Here is a 16,028-nt window from a genome sequence, read left to right on the forward strand (position 1 = left end):
GTGCTTCCTAGCATTTGTAATTCAAGAATAGGCAATAAGGACCTTTATTTTTATCCTAAATATCAGCGTTGTAATGCCAGTTATTCCTGTTACCCCTAAAGCATTTCTCGGTGTTAATGTTCTTTTGTTTTAGTCAATAAAATCCAGTTCTATTAACAGTGATGAAGCTATATATTTCCCATTACAAACTTTTTGATCACACCAGAATCAAATAGTCAAATATAAAGGAAGATGACTTCTTGGAGATAAATAATTTGTTTATAGAGTTGTTTTCATTTAAAATCAATACTTTAACATTTTCCTTTTGTTTTATAACTGGTTATTTCTACCTAATGACTTACTGATCTGATATTTACTGAAAATTCCCTGCTATCAAGTCTTCTAAGAAGTGCTAAAACTACCAACCACTCCAGTTTTCAGAGAAGCAGATGGGATAAATGACTGACTAAATCAGTGGGATTAAATATAAGTAGAATAAAGGAAATGGTGGGGTTTAGGGGGAATCAAAGGTACTCAGTAAGGGAGATCATAATAATTTTAACTTAAGTAGTAAGTGTATAGTGAATGTATGGATAAAGGCAGATGATCAGTTCTAATTCCTCGTTATAAAGTTGTACAAAAGGTTTAAAGTTAGAGTGTACCCTAGACTCTAGGATTAGTCTCAATCTATTTTGAGAAATATCCACTTGTGCCTCTAAAGAACTTTTAACACTGTACTCGGCCACACCATCTACCCATTGTGAGAGGTGATGCAATCAGTAAAACTGTTTCCAGTAATATAAGAGGTTGAGTCCAACTCAGGACAATGTTTTTTACATAGAAGATAATAAATATTTACTATACATTGGAAACCCCTGGAATTATGTTACATTCTGATGGTCCAGTCCTTGTGAATAAGGCATAAATCTTCAAGAATCAACATATACTTACCTGTAATAATAATGTAACTGGAACTATAAGTTGTAAATTTTCCAATTAATATTTATTTTTTGCTAACATTAAGCTAGATTAGTTTTTGACAACCACATAGCTATATATTTTCCCCAACTTAATTGTTGAGCTAAAATAAATAGAGTCATCAAAAATATATTTTTATATTAAAGATTGTATTTTATACATATTTTATTTAAACTTTTGATAACTAGATGAAAAAGTGTGAGTACTGTTGTACACCATTGGAGTATGTGCATGCATGCATGCTAAGTCAACTTCAGTCATGTCCGAGTCTTTGTGACCCTATGGACTGTAGCCTGCCAGGCTTTTCTGTCCGTGGGATTCTCCAGGCAAGAATACTGGAATGGGTTGCCATGCCCTCCTTCAGAGACTCTTCCTGACAGAGATCAAACCCACATATTGGCAGGTGGGCCTGATAAGCCCCACATTGGAGTACAAGGTAGTATCTTCTGTAAAAGGATTTGCATTCATTTATCAGGGTGACTCTATCCTAGAAAAAGTGAAATATACTTTTTAGGAGGTTACTAGGAGAAGGCAATGGCAACCCACTCCAGTACTCTTGCCTGGAAAATCCCATGGACGGAGTGGGCCGCAGTCCATGGGGTCGCTAAGAGTCGAACACGACTGAGCGACTTCACTTTACTTTTCACTTTCATGCATTGGAGAAGGAAATGGCAGCCCACTCCAATGTTCTTGCCTGGAGAATCCCAGGGACGGGGGAGCCTGGTGGGCAGCCATCTATGGGGTCGCACAGAGTCGGACACGACTGAAGCGCCTTAGCAGCAGTAGCAGCAGCAGGAGGTTACTAGATCTGAGTTAATACTAATCCCTGCTGCTGCTGCTGTCGCTTTGTTTTAGTGACAGGAAAGTCTGGAGAAGAGATGTGTAATGGGCACATAGAGGTATGATGGGCATAGAGTATGAGAGTATTTGTGTCCCGTGTGAATGCTCATCAGAGGCTACCTACTGCAGAGGAGACTGTCAGTAATCAGATGGACAAGATCAGCTGTCCTGTGGATATCAATCAGCCTTTTCACCTACCCACCCGAGTATTTGGTCAGTGAGCTGATATGCAAAGGGACAGTGGCAGCCTGGGCTCTCAACCAACTTGAGCTCAAATGTGGGACTTCTTCTCATTAAGGCTGCTCTGGCTACTACCACTGTTGAGAGCCCAAATTTCCAACAGAAGAGGCAAATTTCAAACAGAAGAGGCATCCTAAAAGGCACTATTCCCTAAGGGATCATCAAACCACAGTGGCAGTGATGATCCCTTCCATCATGAAGGCGGCAGTGATTTGTCTTCACTGGAATAGACACTTCTTTAAAATATGGAATTAACTTCTCTCACTGTGGTATTTCGAGAAGGCAATAGCAACCCACACCAGGACTCTTGCCTGGGAAATCCCACGGATGGAGGAGCCTGATAGGCTGCAGTCCATGGGTCGCTGAGTCGGACACGACTGAGCGACTTCACTTTCACTTTTCACTTTCATGCACTGGAGGAGGAAATGGCAACCCACTCCAGTGTTCTTGCCTGGAGAATCCCAGGGACGGGGGAGCCTGGTGGGCTGCCGTCTGTGGGGTTGCACAGAGTCAGACATGACTGAAGTGACAGCACCAGCAGCAGCAGCACTGCAGTGTTTGTATCTGCAACTCCATCTGTTGATTTAAGGAATTTCTTGGCCACTGTCTTGATAGCCAGTACAAAACTAAGAAACTAGTTTTTCAGCAAAAGAGGTACAGCTCTGGCTACATGGAATTCACTGATTTTATCATATACTAATCTAAGGAACTAGCTTGATAAACACTGTAAAAGACTTATTTCACATACCAGTTGTAACCTATGAAGTTAGGGTGCTGTCCTAGCTAATGTATGAAACAAAGAGGGACAAACAGCTATGTATGGTGCCGTTTCTCCCTTAGAATATGTAGATCCAAGAATAAAGGGAAATAAGTGGTGCTGGTTTCTCCACTATTAAACTGAGTAACTCTTCTCCTGGTAACAAAATACTGTTTCAGGCATTGCTCAGTAAGGAAAACAGGAGCCACTTTAGCCATTTCAAACAAAATTTAATATACACAGTTTAATTTCAGTGCTATTGGAAGGACTAGAAGAGCAAAGGAGAGAAAATGGGATATCTGGCGAAGGAAAAAAGGATTTTTAATGTTTCGAAATTTCCTGTATCGTGGTGTGCCTCTGTACCATAGGACCATCATACTACATGATTGCTATTGGTGTTTGTTTTTTTTTTTTTTGGCCATGCCTTGTGGCATGAGGGATCTCAGTTGGCCGGCCAGAGACTAAACCCATGCTCCCTGCAGTGGAAACATGGAGTTCTAAACACTGGACTGCCAGGGAAGTCCTGTGATTACTATCCTTATTTTCAAAAATACAACAGTTCCTCCAGATTGTTTGGAAATAATTGTAAAAGATTACAAGAAGTAGATGTGATCCTATAAAGTAGTTTGTATGTAGAAACATTCTTCAGTCCAGTGTGTTCCATTCAATTAAGGTGTATTTGTTATGCTTCCTTTACATATATAGGCTCAGGGCCTAATGTGGAAGTAACCATCTGTCCTCAAACAAAGCAAAGAAAGTCTAACTTATTTTCAGAACCTTTAATCAGGAATTAAATTTCTTTCATAAGTGTGTAATTTTTAAAGAAGTTGCAGACATATTTTATTTTAACCTAGGCCAATCCAGTTTTCATACCTATGTATTTTCAACTTTCTACTGAAAAGTCACTTAAAATAGAATTCCATGTTCAGAAATTTAATTGCAAATTCTTCAACTTCGGTACTTCTGTACCTAGACAGAATGACTCATTAGGAAGGGCCCATTGTTTATACACCTATCCCTTGTGGATTTCTATATTCCACTTCAGGTCTATGTCTTACCTCGTCTCTGGAGTGGTCAGTTCCTGCTGTGATGATCATATCTGTCTATACCAACAGAGGTACTAATCTCTTCTCATGCTGAGATATGGAAAATATTCTCTCTTGATTCAACTGAGATACCATTGGACTTTACAGGAGGAACCTTCACTCTAAAGCTAATGAATGTATGACTAAGCAAAAAGAAAAAAGTGGCAAAACCAACCAAAAGATTAGCTTAAAAGAAATTCCGTACTTTGCTGTTTTATCTAGTTGATGGTTATTTCCCTTACCTCAGCCTTCATTTCTAGGTCCATTATTTCTAAATCCTAAAACTTACTGGCTTACAGAATAGCAGTCAATTACGTATTTTGTCTCATGGTTTTAGGGCTTGACTAGACACATGAGGGCAGTTCTTACTTGAGATCTCTTGTGTGGTTGTGGTCAAATAGCATTTGGAGTCATCTCTAAGGCTGTCTGATGCTGGCTATCAGCTAGAACACGAACATGTAGCATCTCCAGGTAGGCTCAGCTTCCTCCCAAACAGAAGGTTGGTTTCCAAGATCATCCCAAAATATCAGGTGGTCGGTATATTGCTTTTAATGACATTGCCTCAAATTATGTCATCTTTGTTGTCACAGACCTGCCTAGATGGGTGGGGCACCGCCATAGACCCTACCTATTGATGGAAGAGAAATGTCAGTGTTAATATTATAAGAAGAAACATAAGGGATGAAGCAAAATTTTCAGCAGTTCTTTTACCAAAGATCTGTTAGTGGTAAATGCTCTCATTCTGACTGAAAGTGTTGTTTTGCTTTCATTATTGATTGCTGTTTAACTGTGTGTAGGTTGTAGGTTGACAGTTATTTTCCCTAGGCACTTTGAAAATATAATTTCATTATCTTTTATCTTCTTGAAAATAGGTTGTCAGCTGTCAGTGGAAGGGTTTTTAAGAAGCTGTTACCTTATCTGCTCTTCTGTAAGATAAGCTCAAGAACTTGTTAGTCTGTTATAACAGTTTCTGTTATAACCTATGGGTTCAGGGAGGGTTTCACTATCACAGCCACTTTATACTTTGGAAAGTAGGATTACAGGGATAATGTCATTGCCTAAGGTCATATGGTTTATACTTAGCAGAATGACCTATTGAAATTGGTCTTGGTCTAGAGAACTCACTTCTAAATACCCTAAACTTTCTGACTGAAAAATTTAAAGTTAATTATATTCAAGAGATATTTTTTTAGTTGGTTTCATAGAACTTTAGAAAATTTCTAAATTTAATTGAAAAGAACGTTGGTACTTCCCTGATGGTCCAGTGGTTAAGACTCAGTTCTCCCAAAGCACGGGGCCCCAATTCGAACCCTGGCGAGGGAACCAAGATCATATATGCCTCACAGGGTGGCCTAAAAAAGAATATTAAATAACCGACAAAAGTACAAAATATCTTTGCCTTAGAATTCAATTCATTTTCTTCTTCTGTTTTTCTAAACTTACCTTTTTCTACCTTTTATTTTTCTGAGAGGAGAATGAGTCTGCTTGGTTGAAATGAGTATCCCCAAAAGATTTTATTGGTAGATGGTCTTGTCCCAAGAGACAGTTTTTAACAAATGAAACAACTGGGGTAATAAAAGCAGGAAAGAAAACTGTCTGAGGTGATACTGCCGACAGACAGCATCACATAATTTGGAAGAGTGAAGACCTGTCTTAAAGCTTGAATAAAAATTTCCGTCTTATGGACCAGACTAGGTCAAGGTGAACTTAGCATCCATGTACTAATACGTGGGGCTTCCCTGGTGCTCAGACAGTGAAGAATCTGCCTGCCAGTGCAGGAGATCAAGGAAACCTGGGTTCGATCCTTGGGTCTAGAAGATCCCTAGAGAAGGAAATGGCTCGCCACTCCAGTATTCTTGCCTGGAGAATTCCATGGACAGAGGAGCCTGGTGGGCTATAGTCCATGGGGTCCCAAAGAGTTGGACATGACTGAGCGACTAACACACACACATACATACACACACACACACACACACACACACAGACCCAACACATTGGGTCATTCATAGAGAAAAAAATAGGTAAACTGGTTGTTTTGATGCATTTAAAAATAAATAATTTGCTTAAGTCTTTTACTTTGTAATGGATTGATTGTGTATCTTAGAAATGCCTTAGAATTTACAAAGCATACTTGGATTAGAAATAGTATTTCTAAGATTGAGAGGAGAAAGGAAAACAATGACTGTTTATTTTAGAGGATGAGTACACATCGTACCTTAGGTAGTACCAGAGGGATAATAGAGATATATGAAACTATCTTTAAGCCCAAGGGGCAAATGTGACACTAGAAATTTGAGGTGAACACCCACAAGAAAGAAGCCTGGGACACACTGGAAATTAGTAGAGAACAAAGGATAAAGGAAGAAACAGGATGAGAAGATCTAAGACATTTTTCTTTAAATAGTGTTAGAGTGCTTATGCTTTTTTAATTTGGCTAATGCCTGTGTAGCCAGCATGGATTAACCCGGGTTAATATGCAGATCTGTAAAAGCAGACTGAAGGTGAATTACCAGAAAGACTGAAAAGTTTAAGAGACTTGGCAGCACTGGGAATTCCCTGGTGGTTCAGTGGTTAGGACTCAGCACTTGCACTGCCACAATCCAGGTTTGATCCCTGGTAGGGGAACTTATATTCTTGGAGCCATTTGATACAGCCAAATTAAAAGAAAAAAGAAAAAGAAGAAAGGAGTTTCAAAAGAGAAGGAATCTTTAATAGTGTCATGTTTTACCAAGAGGCCAAAAAAAAAACTGTCCATTAGATTGAGCAACATAGAAGTCATTGGTGAATTTGTTGGTGTTAATTTCATAAAAGTGTGGGGGCAGATGTTAATTATCAGTCGACCAAGGGGACTTTGAGATGAAGACTAGAAACAGCAGAAGGACATCGTGTAACTGTAGGAGATCACAAAGCCAAGGGAAGAGATTGTGTTTGAAATTTCCTTGAGAAAACAATGGGTCAAGTGAATATAAAAGTTAGATAATGTCAGTATAAATGTTTCTTAGATAATATGTGAAAAGATAAAGCCATTCATAATAAATAAACTCAGAGTTACAGCAAAAAAGGTAATTTTGTAATAATAATACATGAAGTATTCTTAACCCTTTCACTACAGTAATTCTTAAATCTCCCGGTTTCTCAGAAAGGCCTTTTTGCTAAGGTTTCCCTTCTTAAAAGTAAAATCATACAGTTTTTGTCCTTTTGTGACAGGCTTATTTCACTTAATGCAGTGTTTTCAAAGTTCATCCATGTTGGTCGCCTGTGTCAGAATTTCCTTTTTAAAGCTCAGTAAGTGTTAGTCACTCAGTCGTGTCCGACTCTTTGCAACCCCATGGACTGTAGCCCACGAGGCTGCTCCATCATGGAATTCTCCAGGCAAGAATACTGGAGTGGATAGCCATTCCCTCCTCCAGGGGATCCTCCTGACGCCCAGGAATAGAACCCGGGTCTCCTGCGTTGCAGGCAGATTCTTTACTGTCTGAGCACGAGGAAAGTGTATATACCACATTTTGTTTATCCATTGATTTTTTAAATTTTTATTTATTTTAATTGGAGGTTAATTATTGTACAGTATTGTGATGGTTTTGCCATACATCAACAAGAATCAGCCACAGGTATACATATGTCCCTTCATCCTGGATCCCCCTCCCACCTCCCTCCCCACCCCATCCCTCTGGGTTGTCCCAGAGCATTGACTTTGGGTGCCCTGCTTCTTGCATCAAACTTGACACTGGTCATCTGTTTTACATATGGTAATGCACGTGTTTGATGAACACTTAGGTTGCTTCTGCTCTTTGGCCCTTATGAGTATTACTGCTGTGAACGTGAACATACAGATATCTCTGTGAATCCCTGCTTTTGATTCTTTTGGAGGTATATCCAGAAGTTGAATTGCTGGATTATGTGGTAATTCTATTTTTAATTTTGTTGAGGAACCACATACTGTTTTCCATAGCAGTTACACCATTTTACATTCTCACCAGTGGTGCACTAGGGTTCCATTTTCTCCACATCCTCATCAGTTCTTGTTATTTTATGTTTTTTTTTATTTTTTTAATAGTCATCAATCCTAATGAGTATGAGGTGTTATCTTGTGATTTGGTTTGCCTTCTTTTCATAAAAAGTCTAATGCATTTTAAAAGCTCTTTCAATCTTGATTAGTTAAATGTATATATCACAAGAGTTTTTTTACTCTTCAAATTTTTTCCTCAGAATTATTCTAAATAAAACATTTCTCTCATATTTTTGATCTGTTATAAACAATTTCTTTATTATAGGGAGATGTGCTTATAATAAGGCAGTAGTAAAATTGTGTCACAGCCCTGATTGCATATATTGAAATCTTCCAGCAGTAAATGATGGAACCTCAGTCTTAGGTATCTTTCACTCTTGGCTCTTATCTTGGCTCTACTCCTTCCTTTTGATCTAGAGAGATCTTATTTGCCATGTTACAGTGGAAAGATAAGTACCTGGTAATGAGGTGGGATTAATCAGCTAGGAAATAACATTCATAAGGTATTAGGAGTAACTATGATTGTTATACAGATTTAACTGCAGTATCTGGTCTTATAGTGGGCATCATACTCTTCAAAGACTTAGTTGTGAAGACTTAGTTAAGCGGTCTCAGCACTAAGTAGAAGAGGAATGAGCTAGTTTGTCACACTTCTGGCCCCTCGTAGTGTGTTGTTCGTGCTAAGCCTAGAACCGGCCCCCAGCAGCACCGTCTCAAGGAGTAAGGTTACTTTTTAGCAGGAAATACAATGCCATGAAGCAAAGCAAATAAAGTAGTTATTTTGCAATAAACTACTCAGAGAATTCCACATCAGTCTCACATTCTGGGAAGTGGTCCATCTTGCTTCTAATCTTGAGATCTGTGGCTCCTCAAAGCTGAGCCAACAGTATTTAGGATGTCAGCTGTGTTCATTTGCTAGGGCTGCCATAAGGAAATAGTACAGACTTGGGTAGCATAAACAACTGAAATTTGCTTCCTTATAGTTTTGGAGGCTGAATCAAGCAATGCTGGCTGGGTTAGTGTCCTCAGAGGCCTCTTTCCTTGTCTTGCAAATGACTCTAAAGGAAAAACAGAACATAATTTATTTTGTTTAAATTTGTTTAAGTTGTTTAACTTTATTTATTTATTTTTTACCATTTTTAACTACATATGGTGTTCTTTTAAAATCTGAGACTGATGTATATCTCCCACTTACATAGCTGATTCCACCAAATTAACTGTAGAAAACATGATTTTAATTTTGCTTGTAGTAAAGGACTCCAAAATACATACTCTTTTAAGATCCAAGACTTTTTTCCCCTGGTGAGTATGTCCTCATTGTTGATTTGATAAATTTTCACTCTGTTTATCAGTGATACTGCTTAAATTCATCAGCAGCAAAATTCAGTTTGCATGTCTCTGTATCAAAATAAGAGGAACATGGCTGGAGCTAGAGATTATCATACTAAGTGAAGTAAGTCAGACAGATAAAGGCAACTATTTTGAAGAAAAAGAACAGAGCTCAAGGGTCAAAATGATCTGAAGTTGAATCCTTGTTCCATCCATTTACTAACTCTGTCACCTAGACAGGTTAATTAACCTTTTTATATTTGTTTCCTAATCTAGAAAATGGAGTTAATAATAGTTGCTTTGTTAAATTGCAGAAATTAAAGGAGATAGCATTTGTTCCCTTTCTGGCACTGGTTAGATGCTCAGTAGTGTCCTCAATAATAATGTTGATTCACAGTAAAAAATAAGCCTTAAGTTGGTTCTTAGCTTTGGAGAATGTACAATGAGTTTTTAAAATAATGCTATAAACAAACATTTTTACTTTGTTTTAATTAACTTTTTTATTGTGGTAAAATACACATAGCATTACCATTTTTAAGTGTTCTTAAAAATGTATTAGGGCTTCCCTGGTGGCTCAGTGGTAAGCAATCTCCCTACAGTGCAGGAAATGACGGTTCAATACCTGGGTGGAGAAGATCCCCTGGAAATGGAAATGGCAACCCACTCCAGTAATCTTTCTTGGGAAATCCCATGGACAGAGAAGCCTGGCGGGCTACAGTCCGTGGGGTCGCAAAGTGTTAGACACAACTGAGTGCACATGTGCATAAAAATGTGTTAATGGAGTATTAAATATATTCATATTGTTGTGTAACCATCACCACATCCATAACCTAACTCTTTTCATCTTGTATAATTGAAACTGTTTCCATTAAATATAGTAACTTCTCCTTCTTCCTCCCAGCCCTTGGCAGCACCTGATTCCTGTCTATAATTTTGATTGCTCTAGGTATATACACAAAAGAATTGAAAATAATGTCTTGTTATCAAGCAAAGGGCTTGCTGCCCAAATTTGCATATAAGCCAATACTATGGCACCAGCTTTTGAGAAGAGAATGGGCTTTATTGTGAGGTTTAACTGGCAAGGAAACAAGGAGGCATGGCTCTCAATTCTGTCTCTTCATTCTGGGGTTTGGTGGAATGCTCACGAGTTAGAAGAGGGTTGGTTTGCAGAAGCCCTGGAGGGGCAGGTATCCAAGGCAGGGCTTTGGAGCCTGTCCATTTGTGGTGAGATTAGGTTCAGCAGCTTCAGAACCAGATCTTCCTGCACCATGGACCCTGTACTTCTGACAGGGTTCTGGTCACATCTGGCCCTTTCATTCCGGGGAGGGGGGAAACTTTGGTTCTGGGTGTTACTTGAGGTCAAATTTTTCTCTTCTGAGCGTGCTTTGGCTGCATGACTTGTGGTTTTGTTCTGTTTGTCTCTGAAAAACAACTCAGTATCTTGTTAGAAACAGGATAGGGCCAGTTTGGGCTGGTTCTGCGATTATAGTCTCAAAGAGATATTTACATACCTATGCTCATACCAGTGTAAGTAATTCTTGTCCATAAATAGATAAGCAAAATGAGGTATGTACATACAATGGAATATTATTTAGCCTTAAAAAGGAAGGAAATTCTGACGGATGCTACAACATGGATAAACCCTGAGTGGCATGGAGAAGGAAATGGCAACCCACTCCAGTGTTCTTGCCTGGAGAATCCCAGGGACGGGGGAGCCTGGTGGGCTGACGTCTATGGGGTCACACAGAGTCGGACACGACTGAAGTGACTTAGCAGCAGCAGCAGCATGGATGAACAGTGAGCTGAGTAAAATAAGTCATATAATTACATTTTAAGCTTATTTTTAATGTTCTTCAAACATGAAAAACTATTTAGAATATTATATTAATGTTAAACTGCCTTGCTAGCAAGGAACATAATTTATTCAGTTCTGTGGGATGTAAGTTATGATTTATAAATATCCATGAATATGCTGTGTCTTCTTTTGAATTTCTAGAGTTAGATATTAAACTTGACTATTCTAGACTTATTTCCCCACTCCTAAGTCTGATGCTTTACTTTTTCTATCTAGGAGGAAAGTTTTATTTGAATTTTTTAAATCCTTATTTAAAAATTAGTCCATTTTAATACGTTATTTGATTTTTAATTTTAGTCAGATTATTTTATTAACTTATTAAAATTTTTGAGTGGCATACTCTTTTTTTTTTTTTCTTTAATGAGATGGGTAGATATTTATCTAATATTGGATGAGATGGAAATGAAGTTTGTTTAATTCAGATTAACATGCTGCTTGCTTAATGTTAATTGCTCATCGATGGAGAACTCAAAGTGCTTATGTGGTTAAGAGAACTTCTAGTGAATATTGGTTCTGCTACTGACTTCCTTTGTGGCTTTGAGAAAGATCTAACAACTACAAAGATTTAGCGTTGGAATGTACACAAAATAGTGTGCCAGAAGCATTTGATAAAAGGCAACTTAACTGGGTGGCGATTTTAAAAGACTGTTTCATTTGACTTGATAAAATCACTTAATGCAAGTTGTAAGGGTTATCCTTTTTTATTAGTGGATAAAAACATGGGGTCCAGAGTCAAACTAACAAAGATTTAGGTACCTACCACCACTCTGTAGTCTTGGGCAAGTGTTTTACAACCCTAAACCTTGGTTTCTATATCTGAAAACTGGTTTTCATAGCAGGTAATATTTATTTACATGTGCCAGGAATTCTGCGAAACATTTTAATTTTAGACACATTATTTTATTTGCTTCATATAATAACCTTATTCAGTAAATGCTACTTTCTCCTCATTTCACAGATGAGGAGCTGGGGTACAGAAAAGTAGGTAGCGTGATTAACTTGGTTTGTAAATAATCTTCGAGCTACAGATTAAATCCTGCTTCAATCTGTTCCCCAATTCTGATTCCAAAATTCTAAAGTAAAATTTTGTGATTATAACAACTTGAGGATAGGCAGCCATGTCTTCTAATTTTTTTATATCACATAGCTCTTAGTATCATATACATTTGAGAGTATAGTATACATTTGATATGTATTTATTGATTGTTAGGAATTTCTCTTAGAAAACATGTAGATATATTTATAAAAAAAATAATGGCCACTTTCTCTAAGGGCTAGTTCTTTCTATTATTCTTTTTAAAAGTTGCCACTGAAGGGTATTTTAGGACTTTCATTCTAAGACTCTTTTGTCTTCATGCTGGTATTTTTTAAAAACAAGAAAGCTATAGAGAAGGCTGACCTCTCAAGAATTTTTGTGTGGGGAATTACTTAAGGCATAAAAGTCCATAAACCATTTTTCTCCATTTCATTTTTTTGTGTATTTTCAACAAACTGTACTTCCAGTTAGTAAAAGATGGCAATTTTTGTTTATACCAGGCCAAATTCCATTCTCATAAACTCAGAGTTCATTGGCCTTATTAAAGTCTAAAAGCCCTAATTGAGTATATTTTAATAAAGATTATCTACTCAATTTGGGGCTGTTTACTTCAGAACATTTTTTAAGAGTAGCATTTAAGAGTAGTAGGTTTCATAACAAATCCTACAACGTATATCCTTGTTTTTAAAAATAGCATTATAATTTTATTCTGATTATATCAATAATATATCTGTGAATGATGCTGACATCCCAGTAACCCTTTCCTCGTTAGAAGGTAATTCTGTGTTATTTTGTCAAATAGTTGAGTATTTAAGTTTGTACAATGTAGATCATTATACATTTCAGTAAATTTATTTATAAAATCATTGAATTATTAAAGTGAGTGAATTTTATGGTATGTAAACTGTACCTCAGTAAAACTGTTAAAAAACATAACCATGCCAGGAGTTGACAATTTTTTCAGTTTTTTGCTAATTGGAAAACTAGGATGATGTAATTATTTTCTTTATTTCTTCTTTATTTCTATTTTCTTACATACTGTGGCTATGGTTTGTTGCTATAGATAAATAACTGATTTACCTAAAACTAATTTTTTTATAAAGTATTTCAGGACAGAGAAATGTTTACTTTATTCTCTGGCAAAGAGCATACTTTCTTTTCTAATATAAGCTTGAAATTTATAAGACTCTTAGAAAACATGTTGTTTCATTTATTTTTTTAACTCTTTTATGGACAGTTTGGATTATTTCCAAAGTTATAAAAAAGAATGGGTGTAAATTACTCCACGTTGCTGATTGTTTGTTTACACTAGTTACAAAATTGGAACACATTATTTTTTCCATTGCTTTTGTAAAACATTGGTTTAACTTATCTATATAGCTTTGTTCTCATTTTAAAAAACAAAGTACTTATGGACCCTTTCCAATGTATTTATTGTCTGCTTTTTCTTTCTTTTGGGTTTTGATATTATTTATATTTTAAAATTAACTTGTTAGGAGAGTAACTTTTTCCGTGAAACTTATTTTTAGGAAGATGTTTGTATGTTCTTAAAGATATTCTGCGTGTGTCTTCTCCAAAGGAGTATGATCCATTTTAAAATTTTACTATATCCTGAAAAATTATTTTATGAAAGCGATCTTGCGAGTCTAATAAGGGCCAACTTTTTAAGATCTAATTAAGATGTTATTGAGATCAGTTAACTAATATTTGACAACATCAAGCATTGGTGAGGATGTGAAGGCCAAGAGACATTGTTGTAATTAAAAGGCACTTGGAATTTAAGAATTAATTGGGGTGGCTTGATTTCTCATTAGTTAAATCATCGTGTACTTATTCTGTGGCTTGAAACTATTAGACATTAGATGATGATAATAGTTGTCATTGTTACTGTTTTATATGTACCAATATATAGTGCTTGCTGTGTTATCAGACACTGTCATCAAGACTTTACTTATAGTAACTTGTTTAATTCTCACTATGATCCTATGAAGTAAAGACTACTACTTTCCTTGTTTAACAGATAAGGAAAATAAGTCACACAGAACTCACTCAAAAACACAGATCCCCAGGTAGACATTGCTCTTAACCACTTTACCATAATATGAGGACTGCTTTCCTTTTCTTTTTTAAAAGAAATAAAAGATTCTTCATCTTGAAAGAATTAAAAAGTACTTAGTGTAAAAAAATGAGAATTAATACTTTACTGCTAGAAGGATGAGTGTTATTTCCAGTGACTGACAGAGTCTGATTACTGATGCTTTTTCATAGACTGCTAAGCAGTTAGTTCAGACAGTATTATTTGAATTTAGTCACATAATCTTTATTAGTATTTTTTAATGTGTATGGTAGTTTATATCACTTGTCTATTTGCATTGGTTGCATTTTTTTGTGGGAAATCTTTATCTGCTGCTTAAAAGATAAGGAGTATAAATATACTTCACATCCCATCTAACTTTTGAAAAATCTGTATCACTGTAACTCAAAATATGAACTGTAATTTCACATAAGAATGCTAATAGTTGTTGATTAATTGATGACATATTAATATAAGTAAATAAAAATATTATAATTGATATTTGTTGAAGTAAGCACATGGTTTATAACTTTAGTTGATAAATAGAACCCAAAAAAGGTTGTAAACATTTTAATAAGCTTATTATACATACTGAGAATAAAGTCTCTCTCTCAGTATAAATATGTTTTGGGAGAAAAGTTCAAGCTATTGTTTTGTTTTTTTCTTAATTCATTCCCCCTCCTTTGTTTATATTTTATTTTTTAGGATTTTGGCCCCCAACAGTAATTATCAGGATATTGAGACCCTCTATAACTTCCTAATCAAGTATGAGGTAGGAAAAATATTTTTAAATGTTTATCATATTTCCATTATAATCAAGTTTTAATATAAACAAACAGAGGTGTTCTAAAATGGAATGCTGTTTAATTGCTGTCTACTTTAAATTCTTAAATGCCACCAAAGTTTGCCCCGACACTCATTTTTTGTGTTTCACTCTCTTAAGTGAGCACATGTAGTAGAGACCTCTACGAATACAGCACGGAGCTGTTTCCCGTCAGGGGCGCTGTTGGTGCTGGGTAGGGCGTTTCTGCATTGTGTGGAACGCTGCAGGGTGCTTCAACATCTCTGACCCTCAGATACTAAACGCCAGGACTCTCTCAGTCATTGTGACAACCAAAAATACCCTCCCACCGCACCCAACTCATATACCCAGATGGCCCCGAAGGAGGACGAACCACCTCCGGTTGAGCACCACTGATTACTGAAAAGGAAAGCTATAATTTAGTTTTCTCCATAGCAGCAGCATAGACCCTGGAATTAAAGCTCTGATGAGGCTCCAGTGTATTTTGTAAATTAATCTTCGTGCTTTTCTTATCCTTGTTGATCCAAGGAAAGTATTCTGTTGATCTTCAGTTTTGTTTGCCTAAAGTTCTTTGCCCATGTGCGCATATATTCTTTCCTTTTTGAGGGTGTGTGTGTTTAATTTTTAAAACACTCTAAATATAGGAATATGACATATATTCACGTGTCACTTTTCTTGTGAAGTTGAACATCTTTATATGTGTTTCTTTGCTTTTATTCCTGATTAGCTCTTCAACTTTTTTTTTCTTAATTTAAAAAATTTTTACATGTTTCAATGCCATTCTCCCAAATCTTCCCACCCTCTCCCTCTCCCACAGAGTCCATAAGACTGTTCCATACATCAGTGTCTCTTTTGCTGTCTCGTACACAGGGTTATTGTTATCAAAACTAATACAATTATGTAAAGTTTAAAAATAAAATAAAATTTAAAAAAAAATTTTTTTTTAGTTTGGCTCTGCTGGGTCTTTGTTGAAGTGCAAGGGCTTTCTCTAGTTGTGGTGCCCCGGCTTCTCATTGTGGTGGCTTCTCTTGTTACAGAGCATGG

General features: G+C 36.5%; 1 protein-coding gene across 14 annotated transcripts in view; it reads left to right on the forward strand.

Moving 5' to 3' along the window:
* Positions 1 to 16,028, forward strand: part of SWT1 (SWT1 RNA endoribonuclease homolog) — a 112,858-nt gene that overhangs the window by 81,069 nt on the left and 15,761 nt on the right. For 9 of the 14 annotated variants that reach the window (XR_009730056.1, XM_061383478.1, XM_061383473.1 and 6 more), the window contains one exon: positions 14,888 to 14,954. The exons of 3 other annotated variants lie outside the window; for them this stretch is intronic. Coding sequence is in view for 8 of the 11 variants with exons in the window: in XM_061383478.1 (XP_061239462.1) it covers positions 14,888 to 14,954 (67 nt within the window). In the remaining 3 variants the exon portion in view is untranslated. Of the gene's footprint in view, positions 1 to 4,469; positions 4,607 to 14,887; positions 14,958 to 16,028 lie in introns of those variants that run through there. 2 more of the 14 variants (XR_009730059.1, XR_009730057.1) reach the window with 2 other exon arrangements.

Source organism: Bos javanicus, chromosome 16 (assembly GCF_032452875.1).
Source record: "Bos javanicus breed banteng chromosome 16, ARS-OSU_banteng_1.0, whole genome shotgun sequence".
In the NCBI taxonomy this organism is placed as follows: domain Eukaryota; kingdom Metazoa; phylum Chordata; class Mammalia; order Artiodactyla; family Bovidae; genus Bos; species Bos javanicus.